We start from the raw sequence: 17,941 nt of genomic DNA, 5'->3' as shown, positions 1-17,941 counted from the left end.
ATTATTTTATTTAAGTAAAAAAAATGCTGACTTTTGTCAATTCAGTTGCTGTACATGCCAATGTTGCAGTATGCCTGAGAGGGTTCATTAAATATTCAGAAAATCAATTTATTCAATTTTACATGAAATTTGGCATGACAATAAAATCAATTTGTAAAATGGCATATGCTCTCAACTTCCAAACATGGTTCATGTCAGAGTTGTTGGCTTGCTTCCATGCTAGTTTTCCCATCTGTACTAATTAACTTGCTTAAAGGCCCCATGAAGTATGGTAAAGTTGCTTCATGTAGGTCCATTCCACTTCAGTTCACAAAAAAAGGCCCAAATTAAGAGCCTGAATGCAGAATAATGACATTGATGCACTCACATCACGTTAACAACATAAGAATTTTTAGGAGTTGGAAAAGGCCTTTAGGCCTAACATCTTGCTGTTAGACCAGCACCCCGCCCCCTTCTTCTCACCATATCTCTCAAGAAACACATCTCAATCCCTTTATAATCTCCACTTCAATCGTCTTTTCTGATTATGCATTCAACAAAAGTATTAATTATCCTTGGGACAAAAAGGTCTGCCCGACTTCCTTTCGTACTCCTAACTTCCTAATTTTTAAACTGGTATTCTCTCGTATTTGAACCTTTTTCCATATTGAACAACTTACCTGCATCAATTCCCTTTATTAATTTTTTCTTTAAATCACTTCAAATTCTTTTCTTTTCCAGAGAAATCAAGCTCAACTTCATAACCTTGCTTTATGACTTAAAGTTATGATACCTATCCTAGATATGTTTCCAGACCTACGGGGGCTATTTTGCCGGCGCGCAGGGGTCGGGTTTGGAGGCGGGACTGCTGGCAAATTCAAAAAGATTGGCAGCGGGTCCCGAACCCGCTGCCAACCCATCTCCAATCAATCTTCCCGGGAGCCGGGTCCCCAATTTGCGCAGGGACCCGACTCCTAGCGGCGGGAAGAGGATTACAGCCACTTAACTGCTTGTTAACGGGTAGTTAACAGGCAGTTAAGAGGCTTTTTTCAATTTTGACACTTCTACTGCGGGCTTCCCGACATCAGGAAACCTCGCCAGGGTAAGTGTGGCGTGCTGTGGGTCTACTGTAATGTTTGTGTATAGATGACAGTTGCAGAAGTGGTTATCTTGTTTGCCTAGACAATTGTTACTATACTTCAAAAGCAGCTGTTTGCCTGTGAAGGGCTTTGGGCTATCTGAGAACATGACAGGTGCTATACAAATGCAATTGCTTTCTTTCCTTCTTTCTGTAAACCAGAACAATCTAGATTACACACAGCATTAAATTAAAATTCACTTCGGATTATTACCTCCGGCAGTAGTGAGCATTTAATCCCCAATTAATCTGGAGTTTTCAGCATGCTCACCTTGAGCTTCTCCTGCACATCTTGTAGTGTCAGTTTGGCTCAGTTAACGCAATCGCCTCCTAGTCAGACGGTTGCAGATTGAAGCCCCGGACTTGAGCACATAAACTAGACTGACACATTAGTGTAGTATTGAGGGAATGCAGTGTTGGCACAGAATCATAGAAATTTACGGCACAGAAAGAAGGAGGCCATTCGACCCATTGTGTCCATGCCGGCTGTAAAGAGCTATCCAGCCTAATCCCACTTTCCAGCTCTTGGTCCGTAGCCTTGTAGATTACGGCACTTCAAGTGCATATCCAAGTACTTATTAAAAGTGATGAGTGTTTCTGCCTCTACCACCCTGTCACGCAGGAAGTTCCAGACCCCCACCACCCTCTGGGTAAAAAAAGTTCTCCTCAACTTCCCTCTAATCCTTCTACCAATTACTTTAAATCTATGCCCACGGGTTATTGATCTCTCTGCTAGTGAAAATAGGTCCTTCCTAGCCACGCTATTTCGGCCCCTCATAATTTTATACACCTCAACCAAGTCTCCCCTCAGCCTCTTCTGTTCCAAAGAAAACAAGCCCAGCCTACCCAATCTTTCCTCATAGCTAAAATTCTCCAGTCCTGGCAACATCCTTGTAAATCTCCTCTGTACCCTCTCTAGTGCAATCACATCTTTCCTGTAATGTGGTGACCTGTGCACAGTACTCTAGCTGTAGGCTAGCTACTGTTTTATACAGTTCAAGCATAACCTCCCTGCTCTTATATTCTATGCCTCAGCTAATAAAGGAAAGTATCCTGTATGCCTTCTTAACCACCTTATCTACCTGTCCTGCTACCTTCAGGGATCTGTGGACATGCACTCCAAGGTCCCTCTGTTCCCCTACACTTATCAGTATCCTACCATTTATTGTGTATTCCCTTGCCTTGTTAGATCCTCCCCAAATGCATTACCTCACACTTCTCTGGATTGAATTCCATTTGCCACTTTTCTGTCCATCTGACCAGTCCATTGATATCTTCCTGCAGTCTACAGCTTTCTTCCTCACTATCAACCTCACAGTCAATTTTTGTATCATCTGCACATTTCTTAATCATGCCCCTACATTGAAGTCTAAATCATTGATATATACCACAAAAAGCAAGGGACCCCCCCACTGGAAACAGTTTTCCAATCACAAAAACATCCATCGACCATTACCCTTTGCTTCCTTGTCAGGTGAAGTGAAGAGATGCATCTCTTCACTTCACCTGACGAAGGAGCAGCGCTCCGAAAGCTTGTGATTTCAAATAAAGCTGTTGGACTATAACCTGGTGTTGTGTGACTTCTCACATTTGTCCACCCCAGTCCAACACCGGCATCTCCACACCTTTGGTTCCTGCCACTGAGCCAATTTTGGATCCAATTTGCCACTTTCCCTTGGATCCCATGGGCTTTTACTTTTCTGACCAGTCTGCCATGTGGGACCTTGTCAAAAGCCTTGGTAAAATCCATGTAGACTACATCAAATGCACTACCCTCATCAACCCTCCTTGTTACCTCCTCAAAAAATTCAATCAAGTTAGTCAGACACGACCTTCTCTTAACAAATCCATGCTGACTGTCTTTGATTAATATGTGCCTTTCTAAATGACAATTAATACCGTCCCTCAGAATTATTTACAACAATTTGCCCACCATTGAGGTTAGACCGACTGGTCTATAATTACTCGGTTTATCCCTTTCTCCCTTTTTAAACACAGGTGCATGAATGAGCAGTTAAACTGAGTCCCCATCTGTCTGTTCAAATGGTTTAGGTGGATGTTAAAGATCCCATGGCACTATTTAAACAAGAGCAGGGAGTTTTCAATATCACCCCAAACAGATTAACTGGTCATTAATCTCATTACTGTTTATGGGATGCTCACTGCAGTGATGCACTCTGTAAAACTTTCTAAGATTCACCAATGTGATAAGCTACTATATAAAAGTGACAAGCCATTAACACTTATGCAAAATACTAAATGACAAATTTGCTTCCTAGATCTGACATCGTCTGCAGAACAATGGAAACACAACCAAACATACCTCACAGTAAAGCAAATGTCAAGAGCGAGGTCTAATGGTTGATATTTGTGTACAGATCTGTCATTCTGCCCTCCATTCAGATGCTCTATTGTGGCTAACAAAGAGCAAGGAAACCTTCGACAGCAGGATGTGTGTTTGTCAGACAAGGGCACTGTCAACATCCCTACTGTGCCTTGAATGCGATGGGCTGTAGTTAATGGCCTCTTGCTAATTAGACTTGTCATGCTTCTTTCCTATTCAAACATTGTAACCTGACAGTGCAACAGAATCAAGTAATTTGCCTTGTGAAATTGATCGACACTATCAGAGGTTCTCAATTCAGGTTACAGTATTGTCCAAGTAGCGGTGACAGACAGACACCTGCTGCTGTCCCAGACCTAGTACGACAGGCAACTTCATAGAATTTCTTTTATAACTTCGATCGCCAGCTGCCTTTGCCAATAGTGGACCATCACGAGCCTGATCCTATCTTCACTTCACACCCAAGTACATTCGAGCAAAAGTCATTGGTTAGCGACCAGGAAAAGGAAACCTGTCTGTTTTGTTATTTCTTCTCCCTAGTCTAAGGGACACAGAGGCCAAAATATAATGCCCCCTACCACTGCCCTGGCTGAAATCAGCTAACTTAACACCAACTAGGGATCACACCTGGGACCTTCCTTGAATGTATGGTTCAGGACCACATGGTGTGGTATTATTTACCCACTCAGCTAGTGAAAGAGCCCATCATTTTACATAATAAAACCCAAATGAGGCAGCATTTGCATCAAATATACCTTTATTGAGACAGTTTATTATTAAAAAAGGATAAAAATGCTTGTAATATCCCTTTGCGTCTACCACAGGGAGTGATGTAAAGGAATCACCACCAATAGGCCAACTCAAGAACTGCTGGACTGAAGGGTCAGGGAAACTCTGGGCCTCAATCACGCAACAAATAACATTACTGTTAAATCACTAGGCCTAAACAACTGGATCGTGACCTAACTAAATCACATGACCCAAAGTCTAAATCAGAAAACAGTGAAAGAATAAAGTTTTTGCATTTCAAGTATTCAGCATAATAACAAAAAGCAAACAAAAGTTCTGTAATTTTGAATAGTGCTATGGCCACTGGCAAAATACTGGCTTGTGAAGTGCTTTGTTGCTTAATGAGATACTATATCATTGAATGTTCTGTAACAAGAACTTAAAGGGAAGATTTATGATGGGATTTTTTTCTGAAGGTCAATGCTTCCTAAAATAATGAGATTAACCATGGAATCTCACTTTCTGGTGGCAACTTTCTAGAATATCAATTTGAATTCTGTTTCAAAACAAATTGAGGGAATTTATCTGAAAATTTATAAGATAAATTGATCGTTTGTCCAGTTTATGAATTGTTGAAGTCCAGAAGTTTCTACAGCTGAGAAATTAACACTGACAATAAAAATGGACGGCATTCCTCTATCTGCTGTTTCAACTGGTATTAACTGTTTCATTTCAAGGGGTTCACAATTCACACCCCTGACCTGTGAGGAACCAACTGATCTGTGTAAGACAAAGAATGAATTTATCAGCCATAGCTTTGCTGGAATTTTTATGCTGAATGATGCCTCTTATTTACAAAACTCTGCAGTTTCCCTTCCGCCACTGTGGGCTGCCTCTGTGGCTGTGAGCCAGCTTGTGGTAGCCAGACTAATGTGTGCAAATTTGTGGGACACCTATCCATGTTCTAGTTGTTCAAGTCATGATCTCAGTGGACCAGCAGGGGAAGCAGTGGGGAGTGAAGAATGGAGCCTTCATGAAACCAATTCACTCTGAAAGCCCATTCACCTTTTAGAACCATTTCTAGCCCATTTTTCCATCAATTTGGTTCAGGTTGTTGCTCAACTGGCTGAAGGAGAAAGCAACAGCTAAGTTTAAATGGCAAGGGGGAAAAAAAAGAAAGAATGCTCTTACCGTCCTCATCTGTCTGAAAGATAAGTTCTTTGCTCTCTTTTCTTCCTTCAGGGTTGATTAGAATCAGCTTGACATAGATGTTTTTGTAAGGCAGGAGATTCTTAATGGTAAGCCAAGAGACCTTTGGTTCAGCTCGCTGGCAATCTCTGAACGTCTGATTGTGGCTGGCTCCGAAGGTGTAGCGGTAGCAGACAGCAACAGAGTATGTGTGGCAGCGAGTGATGTTGTATCCAAGAGGCTCCCACTGTAGCATGATCTGTCTTGGCTTGATCTCGGAGAAGGTGAGGCCCTTGGGTGCCCACATGGGTTCTGTGATTAAAAATAATGGTAATGAATATCAACTCAAGGTCAATACCAACAAATCGATTAATATCCATAAACAATTTGTCGTCAGGAATTTTATTTTATTCACATCAACTTTAATGAACTAGGAGGTAAAACCTACTGGGATCGTGCTGCTTTGCGATGATGATCAGCTACAAAATATAAGATGCTACATATATGTGATTTTAGAGAAGATTCAGAGTATAGAGGTGCTTTATGACTCCATAAGGTTCCCTTAATTACAGTCTAAACACTCAACTGATGTGAGAAGTTGTACCAAGAAAGAACTTGCATTTATGTACCACCTTTATCACCCTCAGCACTTCGCAGTCAATGTCCTTGATATTAACCCCCTCACAATGGGCGGGAGAGGATCTCGGGGGGGGTGGAGGGATGGGAAGAGCTACAGGTTTAGAAAGTCTATTGAGACTGTCTGTGACATAGCAACACCACATCATAATGATTTGTAATGATCAATAACATGTCATTCTATAGTGGACACTAGGTGGAGCCGTAGAGCTGTATATAGCTGTATGTATAAGACTACACTACCCAGCTGTATATATATTAAGACTACATTACCCATGAGGCACTAGGCTACCCACAAGGCAGCAGTCAAGATGGAAGCCTCTACAGATACTGTACCTAGTCCACATGTGCTCAATAAAAGTGTCTAGCAAAAGCTAGCTGTGTTCATAATAAGAATGTCTATTTATTAATGAACATAAGAGATTCTCTCAGGCCAGTGATGAACTTTGTGTAAGATGCTGCTAGATTTGGCCTCCCACTTTTTATAGAAAATACAACTGCCAGCCCTCTCCCCATACAAATTGACAACAACGTTACAAATGGGAGTTTGTGGCCTGTTTGCCCTGGTGCTCCGAGGTGAAGAGAGGGTGTGTGAAGAATGTACGTTACAATGGGAGAGAGACTGACTGCAGAACAACTTCTCTGATGTTACCAGAATTGCAGATAAACAATGAGCCTTCAGTCCAAGTGTTTGCTTCAATAAGGGGAAGATTATTGACACTGACCTTCAGCCTAAGCTGGAGCAATGCTAGATGCATTCAACATAATTAACACTGAGTCTGCCAATCTCTTGAAGTCAGGTAGCTTTACTGGAAGAAGATTGAGAGATAGAGAGGTAGAAATTCATCAGTGTCTGGTTATGGGCACGAAGGTGGTAATGCGCAATGCGCGTCCAAACTGGGAGACCAAGGCCGGTCTGAAATTGGGCCTCAGGTCTCATCTAAATCATCTGGGCGAGTGTTGGTGCCTGTCTCGCCTCCATAGGCAGCTCATCCTTCTGCATGAATGAATTTTGGGACGCTTGCCTTGTCATGAGTGGCCTCAGGTGAGTTTTGAGGGTGCGGGGAGGACAGTGGGAGATAGGCCGATTGTGGCTCGCAGCAGCCGTCAGGAGCCCCTCATTTACATATGCAAGAGGACTGACACCTGTTTTAGGGGCCGCTGGGGACACCAGAAAAATTGTTCAACCTAATTTCAGGTTGGATGTCTTTCAGGCATCCTTGGGGTGCAGGACCTTCATCTCCTGAAATTGTCCCGAATTGCACCCATTTTACACTTGTAAAACAGGCACAAATTCTATCCCACAAAGTTTATCCCAGAACTGACGACCATTTAGGATTTGCCTTCATTGGTTACACGTGTCCAGTTCTCAGTTAATCCACTGGATGGAGCACTATGCAACAGTGAATAGCAGTCCCGGTTTCCTGTCCTACCAAATGCACTGCTGTGAAAAGTAATGACAGGTGCAAGAGTAGACACTGTGAAATGGTGGAGTGACATTTGTGACTGTGTTTAGGGCCATTTTGGTGCTATAACAGGGATGGAAACCTGCATGGATTTGTGAGGCAGTAACGTTCAATTTCTTTGGGGAGGAGATGGGGCAAGGGTTTGCAAGGACAGAGGGGGGCTTTTTTAGGAAGGCTGATGATACCAGTTTTTAAATGGTGGGGGACAGTACCTGAGGAGAGGGAACACTTTATATCAGCTAGCATTGGGGCCAGGAAGAGAAAGTGGGTGGTCAGCATGTTTGGAGAAATGAAATCAAGGAAATAGGAGCTAGGTCTCATGGATAAGATGAGCTCAGAGGTATGATGGTATGAGGCGCAAGTTGGGTAGGATTGTTTGGGGAATGTCACTCAAAGGGTTGACGGTGGATAGGCAATGTCAAACATTCAAAGACCGCATGGATGAACTACAGAATTTGTTCATCCCAGTTTGGCATAAAAATAAAACAAAAAAGGTGACTCAACCGTGGCTAACAAGGGAAATTAGGGATAGCATAAGATCCAAGGAGAGTCATAGAGTCATACAGCACAGAAAGAGGCCCTTCGGCCCATCGTGTCCTCGCTGGCCATCAAGCCCTGTCTAATCTAATCCCATTTTCCAGCATTTGGTCCGTAGCCTTGTATGCTATGGCATTTCAAGTGCTCATCCAAATGCTTCTTGAATGTTGTGAGGGTTCCTGCCTCTACCACCCTTTCAGGCAGTGAGTTCCAGATTCCAACCACCCTCTGGGTGAAAAAGTTTTTCCTCAAATCCCCTCTAAATCTCCTGCCCCTTACCTTGAATCTATGCCCCCTTGTTATTGACCCCTCTACTAAGGGGAAAAGTTCCTTTCTATCTACCCTATCTATGCCCCTCATAATTTTGTATACTTCAATCAGGTCCCCCCTCAGCCTTCTCTGCTCCAAGGAAAACAACCCCAGCCTGTCCAGTCTTTCTTCATAGCTGAAGCGCTCCAGCCCAGGTAACATCCTGGTAAATCTCCTCTGCACCCTCTCCAAAGCAATCACATCCTTCCTATAGTGTGGCGACCAGAACTGCACACAGTACTCCAGCTGTGGCCTTACCAGCGTTTTGTACAGCTCCATCATAACCTCCCTGCTCTTATATTCTATGCCTTGGCTAATGAAGGCAAGTATCCCATATGCCTTTTTCACCACCTTATCCACTTGTTCTGCTGCCTTCAGGGATCTATGTACATGCACACCAAGGTCCCTCTGATCCTCTGTCTTTCCTAGGGTCTTACCATTCATTGTGTATTCCCTTGCCTTGTTAGTCCGTCCAAAATGCATCACCTCACACTTTTCAGGGTTAAATTCCATTTGCCACTGTTCCGCCCATCTGACCAACCCATCTATATCGTCCTGTAGCCTGAGGCTTCCCTCCTCGCTATTTACCACCCCACCAATTTTCGTGTCATCTGCGAACTTACTGATCATACCTTTTACATTCACATCCAAATCATTAATGTAGACCACAAACAGCAAGGGACCCAGCACTGATCCCTGCGGTACCCCACTGGATACAGGCTTCCAGTCACAAAAACAACCTTCCACCATCACCCTCTGCCTTCTGCCACTAAGCCAGTTTTGGATCCAATGTGCCAAGGCACCCTGGATCCCATGGGCTCTTACCTTCCTGACCAGTCTCCTATGCGGGACTTTATCAAAAGCCTTACTGAAATCCATGTAAACCACATCCACTGCACTACCCTCATCCACACACCTAGTCACCCCCTCGAAAAATTCAATCAAATTGGTCAGACATGATCTTCCCTTGACAAAGCCATGCTGGCTATCCCTAATTAATCCTTGCCTCTCCAAGTGGAGACTAATTCTGTCCCTCCGAATTTTTTCCGATAATTTCCCTACCACTGATGTTAGGCTCACTGGCCTGTAATTCCCTGGTTTATCCCTACTACCCTTCTTGAATAATGGTACTACGTTAGCTGTTCTCCAGTCCTCTGGCACATCCCCTGTGGCCAGAGAGGTTCTGAAAATTTGTGTCAGAGCCCCTGCAATCTCCTCCTTTGCCTCACATAGTAGCCTGGGATACATCTCGTCCGGGCCTGGGGATTCATCCACTTTTAAGCCTGCTAAAACCGTTAGTACCTCCTCCCTCTCGATGCTAAGAGGACATATAAATTGGCCAGAAAAAGCAGTAAACCTGAGGATTGGGAGCAGTTTATGATTCAACAAAGGAGGACAAAGGGATTAATTAAGAAGGGGAAAATAGAGTATGAGTGTAAGCTTGCAGGGAACATAAAAACTGACTGTAAAAGCTTTAATAGATATGTGAAGAGAAAAAGATTGGTGAAGTCAAGCGTAGGTCCCTTGCAGTCAGAATCAGGGGAATTTATAATGGGGAACAAAGAAATGGCTGACCAATTCAATACATATTTTGGTTCTGTCTTCACAAAGGAGGACACAAATAACCTCCCAGAGATGTCGGGGAACATAAGGTCTGATGAAAGGGAGGAACTGAAAGAAATCAGTATTTGTAGGGAAATTGACGGGATTGAAGGCCGAGAAATCCCCAGGGCCTGATAATCTACACCCTAGGGTACTTAAGGAAGTGGCCCTAGAAATAGTAGATGCATTGCTGGTCATCTTCCAACATTCCATGGAATCTGGAATAGTACCCATGGATTGGAGGGTAGCTAATGTTACCCCACTATTCAAAAAAGGTGGTAGAGAGAAAGCGGGGAATTATAGGCCGGTAAGCCTGACATCGGTAGTGGGGAAAATGCTAGAGTCCATTATAAAAGATGTAATAACAGAACACTTGGAAAACAGTGACAGGATCGGACAAAGTCAACATGGATTTACAAAAGGTAAATCGTGCTTGACTAATCTACTGGAATTTTTTGAGGATGTAACTAGTAAAATAGATAAGGGAGAACCAGTGGATGTGGTGTATTTGGACTTTCAGAAGGCTTTCGATAAGAGATTAGCATGTAAAGTTAAGGCACATGGGATTGGGGGCAAGGTACTGACTTGGATAGAGAACTGGTTGGCAGACAGAAAGCAAAGAGTTGGAATAAACGGGTCTTTTTCCGAGTGGCAGGCAGTGACTAGTGGGGTACCGCAGGGATCGGTCCTTGGACCTCAGCTATTCACAGTATATATTAATGGTCTAGACGAGGAAACTAGATGTAATATCTCCAAGTTTGCAGACGACACAAAGCTGGGTGGGCGTGTGTGCTGTGAGGAGGATGCCGAGAAACTCCAGTATGATTTGGACAGGTTGGGTGATTGGGCAGATGCAATATAACATGGATAAATGTGAGGTTATCCACTTTGGTGGCAAAAACAGGAAGACAGATTATTATCTGAATGGCAATAGATTGGGAGAAGGGGAAGTGCAACGAGACCTGGGTATCCTTGTGCACCAATCGCTGAAGGTAAGCATGCAGGTGCAGCAGGCAGTTAAGGTGGCAAATGTTATGTTGGCCTTCGTAGCGAGAGGGTTTGAGAACAGGAACAAGGATGTCTTGCTGCAGTTGTACAGGGCCTTGGTGAGACCACATCTTGAGTATTGTGTGCAGTTTTGGTCGCCTTATCTGAGGAAGGATGTTCTTGCCATGGAGGGAGTGCAGCGAAGATTCACCAGGCTGATACCTGGGATGGCAGGAATGACGTATGAGGAGAGATTGGGTCGATTGGGCTTATACTCGCTGGAGTTTAGAAGAATGAGAGGGGATCTCATTAAAACTTATAAAATTCTGACAGGACTGGACAGACAAGATGCAGGAAGGATGTTCCCGATGGTCGGGGAGTCCAGAACCAGGGGTCACAGTCTAAGGATAAGGGGTAAGCCATTTAGGACAGAAATGAGGAGAAATTTCTTCTCCCAGAGAGTGATGAACCTGTGGAATTCTCTACCACAGAAGGCAGTAGAGGCCAATTCATTAAATATATTCAAGAAGGAGTTGGATATATTTCTTAAGGCTAAAGGGATCAAGGGATATGGGGAGAAAGCAGGGACAGGGTACTGAATTTGGATGATCAGCCATGATCTCATTGAATGGCGGAGCAGGCTCGAGGGGCAGAATGGCCTACTCCTGCTCCTATCATCTATGTTTCTATGAGAGGGCATGAGGGGAGAGAAACTAGAGAGAGATGTGGATTTTGGGCTAGGACAGGGGGACCCTGGGGTGAGATTTGGCTTCGGGGTAAGGAGAAGCAGCAGAGGCAGCTGAGGTCTCGCACTTTTTGGAGGTGAGGCTGGAGGGGGCAGGGGAGAGTGGTTTAAGGAGATGGTTGGTAGTGGTGAAAAGAGTTATCTTTGCCCACCAGGATGATCCTGGAGTAGTGGGCACTTTTGCCAGAGGAGAATGAGGCCCGATAATGTTGGATGTGCTCCAGCCAGATCGAGTGATGGATGGCTAAACCAGTTGTGCACCAGATACCCTCAAATCAGCACTCCTTGGATTTAAAGGAGGGCCATGCATAGGGGAACAACCAGGATGGGAGAAAGTCACTGTTTGCTGGAGACAAGGGCATCAAAGTTAGATAATAAGAGAGTGGATAAGTAAACTGACAGCTGCAGAAGTATCATGGTGAATGGAGAGCCATAGGTTATGCGGTTGGGAATTTGAAAGTGCAGCTATAAGTCACTTGGGTGAGCTTTTTTGACAGGGGCGGATGCAGAAGAAAGTGAGGTTTTGAAGAGGGTAAGGGAGATGTAGGTGGTGAGGGATACAAAGAAGCGATCAGAGATGGCCTTGTCAATGATCGAGACCATGAGAGATAGCATGGTCAAGGAGGTGGCTCTGAATATGGGACAGGACAGGTTTAACATTGTATGCAAAAAACAACAACTCCAGCAATGTAGCACTTTCTCAGCACTGCATTGAAGCATTAGATTGTGTGGTGAAGTCTGTAATAGGACTTAAATCGATAACCTTCTGACTCAGAGCTAAGTGCTAACAGCTGAGCCAAGCTGTCCATTATTTAACAGTATATTAGCCACAAAGTGGCACTTTCATCTAAAAAGGAACAATTTGAGCAGTAAACATGAACTTAAACGAAATGCCAGCTTCAGAATAAATATGACTACATGGCAATTCATAGCTCTGTAGACACTGCTTAACAAATGAAAATCTGATTGCTTCTGACAATACCATCTTCAGAACACAGTACTGCTAGAAACCTCTGAAATCCAGCAAACAGGCTCTCATTATCTTTTCTTCATCATCACGGACTTTCTCCAGCAATAGCTAGAGGGCCGCAAGAAATCTGTTTCTTTGCTTGTGGCCTGTATGCGAGATTTCTTACAAAAAGAAAATACTGCAGATGCTTGAAATCTGAAATAAAAGCAGAAAATGCTGGAGACAAATGCGAAGAATTAAAGAAGGTCACTTGTCACTTTAATTCTTCGCACCACTCCCACTCAGACCTCACCGTCCTCGGCCTCTTACATTGTTCCACGGAAGCTCAGCGTCTCATCTTTCGATTAGGCACTTTACAGCCCTCTGGACTCAACATAGAGTTCAACAATTTCAAATCATAACCTCAGCCCCTATCATATATATATATATGTTTTTTATCCACACTTTTTGTTTGTGCCTTTTGTTCTTCTCTCCCACATGGCAGCTGTCTTCCATTCTGCCAGCGCAATTCACACTTCATCTAGAGCCATCCTTTGTTTCTTAACCTGTCCCATTACCATCTCCTTTTGCCTTGAATATCTCTTAATGTCTCTTTAATTCTCCTGGCCTAGAAATTCACTTGGGCGCGGGCAGCTCGCTCGCGCCCAAAAGTTAGCGCTGGGCGGGGAGGCATCAGCGCACGCCGTATATTCGTCTTCTGCGCCCCAATTCGGAAGCGGGCGCTATACCAGGGTGTGCCCGCCTCCGTTTGGGGCGCTGCAACTGAATATCGGCGCGCTAGTTGCCGCAGCGCCACCCGATGCGGTGCGGCAGGCTGCGGTACTGCAGGCCTCCTCCTTCTCTTAAGGGGGAGGTGCCTGCAACGGCCGGAGCCCCGATCGCGAGTGCCGGCAAAAGAGCCCGGCACAACGGAGAAGTGCCGGGCTCCACGGAAACCAGCCGGCAATGCCGCGGGGGGGGGGGGGGGGGGGGGGGGTGGAGGAGGCCGGGGAAGGAGGTGTGGGCAGGCGGCCGCCGAAAAAGCGGCCGGCCGCACCTTCAGCTTTAAAGCGCCCCACTATGGCAGCAGGACGGCCCCGTTTTCTGTTCGCTGTTTGCGCCCGCTTCGGAGGAGGCGGGCGCAAATAAATATGGGGATCGGCGCGGTTTCGGGGCGTTACGGGCCACCGCGCACACCGATGACGTCATCAGTCCCAGCGCAGCGCTAACGGCTACCGCCGCCAATACTGCTGCACTCAATTTCCGCGCTACCACCCCGCCGGCGCAAAAGACCTCTTTAGGCGCTAAGTGGGCGCAAGGCCCACTGAATTTCTAGGCCCCTGCCTTTTATCCTATCACAGATCTTCCCTTTTGTTCTTTCATCCCCATCCCCATTTCCCAGCCCCTAAACTTGTTTTAAAATCTGTTCCATTTCCTGCTTTTTTCCAGTTCTGACAAAAGGTCATCGACCTGAAACGTTAACTCTGTTTCTCTCTTCACAGATGCTGCCTGACCTGCTGAGTGTCTCCAGCATTTTCTGTTTTTATTAAGCGAGATTTCTTAATGAGATTTCTTAATTGCGTTTTCACAAACTCTTTACTGATGTTGCAAATGTGTCAGAAAATCATATTGGATTAGTTCAATAGTTTTCACTTTTCAGAAGGGTTCACCTTCAAATACTACTGCAGTCTGAAATCCTCTTCAAATACTTACATAAGAACATAAGAAATAGGCGCAGGAGTAAGCCATATGGCCCTTCGAGCCTGCTCCACCATTCAATAAGATCATAGCTGATCTTTGAACACAACGCCCCTTTCCCGCCTGATTCCCATATCCCTTGATTCCCTTAGAGACCAAAAATCTATCAATCTCAGCCTTGAATATACTCAAAGACTGAGCATCCACAGCCCTTTGGGGTAGAAAATTCCAAAGATTCACAACCCTCAGTGAAGAAATTTCTCCTCATCTCAGTCCTAAATGGCTGCCCCCTTATCCTTTTTAAAATTCGTTTATGGGTTGTGGGCGTCGCTGGCAAGGCCACCATTTATTGCCCATCCCTAATTGCCCTTGAGAAGGTGGTGGTGAGCCACCTTCTTGAACTGCTGCAGTCCGGTGGTGAAGGTACTCCCACAGTGCTGTTAGGGAGGGAGTTCCAAGATTTTGGCCCAGCGACGATGAAGGATCGGCGATATACTTCTAAGTCGGGATGGTGTGTGACTTGGAGGGGAACTTGGAGGTGGTGGTGTTCCCATGCGCCTGCTGCCCTTGTCCTTCTAGACGGAAGAGGTCATGTGTTTGGGAGGTGCTGCTGAAGAAGCCTTGGCGAGTTGCTGCGGTGCATCTTGTAGATGGCACACACTGCAGCTGTGGTAGGCCGGTGGTGGATGGGGTGCCAATCATGCGGGCTGCTTTGTCCTGGATGGTGTCGAGCTTCTTGAGTGTTGTTGGAACTACACTCATCCAGGCAAGTGGAGAGTATTCCATCACACTCCTGACTTGTGCCTTGTAGATGGTGGAAAGGCTTTGGGGAATCAGGAGGCAAGACACTCGCCGCAGATTACCTAGCCTCTGACCTGCTCTTGTTATCACAGTATTTATGTGGTTGGTCCAGTTAGGTTTCTGGTCAATGGTGACCCCTAGGATGTTGATGGTGGGGGATTCGGCGATGTTAATGACATTGACTGTCAAGGGGCGGTGGTTAGACTCTCGCTTGTTGGAGATAGTCATTGCCTGGCACTTTTGTGGCGCGAATGTTACCTGCCACTTAACAGCCCTGGACATACCTGGGCAGTTTTCCAAATTGTCGGATAGATTCCAGGTTTGTAACTGTACTGGAACAGCTTGGCTAGAGGCGTGGCTAGTTCTGGAGCATGTCTTCAGCACGATAGCCGGGATGTTGTCGGGGCCCATAGTCTTTGCTGTATCCAGTGCGCTCAGCTGTTTCTTGATATCACGTGGAGTGAATCATAGAAACATAGAAGATAGGAGCAGGAGTAGGCCATTCGGCCCTTCGAGCCTGCTCCACCATTCAACGAGATCATGGCTGATCATCCAAACCCTAGCACCCGGTCCCTACACCGACAGCCATCCCACCCAAGCCCTATCCCCGTAACCCCACATATTTAATCCCCCCTAACACTAAGGGCCAATTTTTATCATGGCCAATCAACCTAACCCGCACATCTTTGGACTGTGGGAGGAAACCGGAGCACCCGGAGAAAACCCACGCAAACACGGGGAGAATGTGCAAACTCCACACAGACAGTCACCCGAGGCCGGATTTGAACCCGGGTCCCTGGCGCTGTGAGGCAACAGTGCTAACCACTATGCCACCGTGCTGACCGAATTGGCTGAAGACTGGCTTCTGTGATGGTGGGGACCTCAGGAGTAGGCCGAAACAGATCATCCACTTGGCACTTCTGGCTGAAGATGGTTGCAAACGCTTCTGCCTTGTCTTTTGCACTCACGTGCTGGGCTCCACCATCATTGAGGATGGGGATATTCATGGAGCCTCCTCCTCCCGTTAGTTGTTTAATGATCCACCATCATTCACAAATGCAGAGCTTTGATCTGATCCGTTGATTGTGGGATCACTTAGCTTCTGCTTTTTAGCACGCATGTAGTCCTGTGTCGCAGCTTCCCCAGGTTGGCACCTCATTTTTAAGTATGCCTGGTGCTGCTCCTGGCATGCTCTTCTACCCTCCTTATTGAACCAGGGTTGGTCGCCTGGCTTGATGGTAATGGTAGAGTGAGGGATATGCCAGGCCATGAGGTTACAGATTGTGGTGGAATACAATTCTGCTGCTGCTGATGGCCCACAGCACCTCATGGATGCCCAGTTTTGAGCTGCTAGACCTGTTCTGAATCTATCCCATTTAGCACGGTGGTAGTGCCGCATAAGACGGTGGAGAGTGTCCTCAGTGTGAAGACGGGACTTCGTCTCCACAATGACTGCTACCAATACTGTCATGCATCAGCGACAGGTAGATTGGTGAGGACCTCGTGTTGGTTCTCTCACCACCTGTCGCAGGCCCAGACTGGCAGCTATGTCCTTCAGGACTCAGCCAGTAGTGGTGCTAACGAGCCACTCTTGGTGATGGACATTGAAGTCCCCTACCTTCTGTGCCCTTGCTACTCTCAGTACATTCTGTGCCCTTGCTACTCTCAGTGCTTCTTCCAAGTGGTGTTCAACATGGAGAACTAGTGGTAATCAGCAGGAGGATTCCTTGCCCATGCTTGACCTGAAGCTGTTGAGGACTCCCAGGGCCACTGTGCCGTCACCCCTGGTGGGTCTGCCCTGCTGGTGGGACAGGACATACCCAGCGATGGTGATGGAGGAGTTTGGGACATTGGCTGAAAGGTATGATTCTGTGAGTATAACTAGGTCAGGCTGTTGCTTGACTAGTCTGTGGGACAGCTCTCCCAATTTTGGCACAAGTCCCCAGATGTTGGTGAGGAGGACTTTACAGGGTCGACTGGGATGGTGTGCCATTGCTGAGGTCCGTCCGGTTTCATTCTTATTATTGTGTTGCATAGCGGATTGTTACAACTGAGTGGCTTGCTAGGCCATTTCAGAGGGTAGTTAAGAGTCAACCACATTGCTGTGGGTCTGGAGTCACATGTAGGCAAGACCAGGTAAGGACGGCAGATTTCCTTCCTTAAAGGAAAGACATTAGTGAACCAGATAGATTTTTACGACAATCCGATAGTTTCATGATTACAATTACTGATACTAGCTTTTTATTTCAGATTTATTTAATTAACTGAATTTAAATTCCCCAGCTGCCGTGGTGGGATTTGAACTCTTGTCTCTGGATCATTCGTCCAGGTCTCTGGATTATTAGCCTAGTGACATTACCACTATGCTACCGTTCCCGTGAATATGCCCCCTAGTTCTAGACTCTCCAGCCAAGGGAAACAGCCTCTCAGCATCTACCCTGTCAAGCCCCCTCAGAAACTTGTATGTTTCAATGAGATCACCTCTCATACTTCTAAACTCCAGAGAGTAAAGGCCCATTCTACTCAATCTTTCATCATAGGACAACCCTCTCATCCCAGTTGCACCACCTCTAAGGCAAGTATATCTTTCCTTAGATAAGGAGACCAAAACTGTGAACAGTACTCCAGGTGTGGTCTCACCAAAGCCCTGTACAATTGTAGCAAGACTTCTTTACTGTTGTACTCCAACCCCCTTGCAGCAAAGGCCAACATACCATATGCCTTCCTAATTGCTTGTTGTACCTGCATGTTAACATTCTGTGTTTCGTGTACCAGCACACCCAAATCTGAACACCAACAATTAATAGTTTCTCACCATTGAAAAAATATTCAG

General features: G+C 45.6%; 1 protein-coding gene across 7 annotated transcripts in view; it reads right to left on the bottom strand.

Moving 5' to 3' along the window:
- Positions 1-17,941, bottom strand: part of ptprub (protein tyrosine phosphatase receptor type Ub) — a 1,172,978-nt gene that overhangs the window by 275,628 nt on the left and 879,409 nt on the right. For all 7 annotated transcript variants that reach the window (XM_085962902.1, XM_085962905.1, XM_085962901.1 and 4 more), the window contains one exon: positions 5,382-5,690. In XM_085962902.1, coding sequence (XP_085819028.1) covers positions 5,382-5,690 — 309 coding nt within the window. The remainder of the gene's footprint in view (positions 1-5,381; positions 5,691-17,941) is intronic.

The sequence above is a fragment of the Somniosus microcephalus genome, chromosome 20 (assembly GCF_052327205.1).
Source record: "Somniosus microcephalus isolate GS21.2 chromosome 20, FLI_Smic_1.0, whole genome shotgun sequence".
Lineage (NCBI taxonomy): Eukaryota > Metazoa > Chordata > Chondrichthyes > Squaliformes > Somniosidae > Somniosus > Somniosus microcephalus.
Note: the sequence above shows the minus strand (reverse complement) of the source record. Positions and strands in the feature narration are given on the sequence as shown.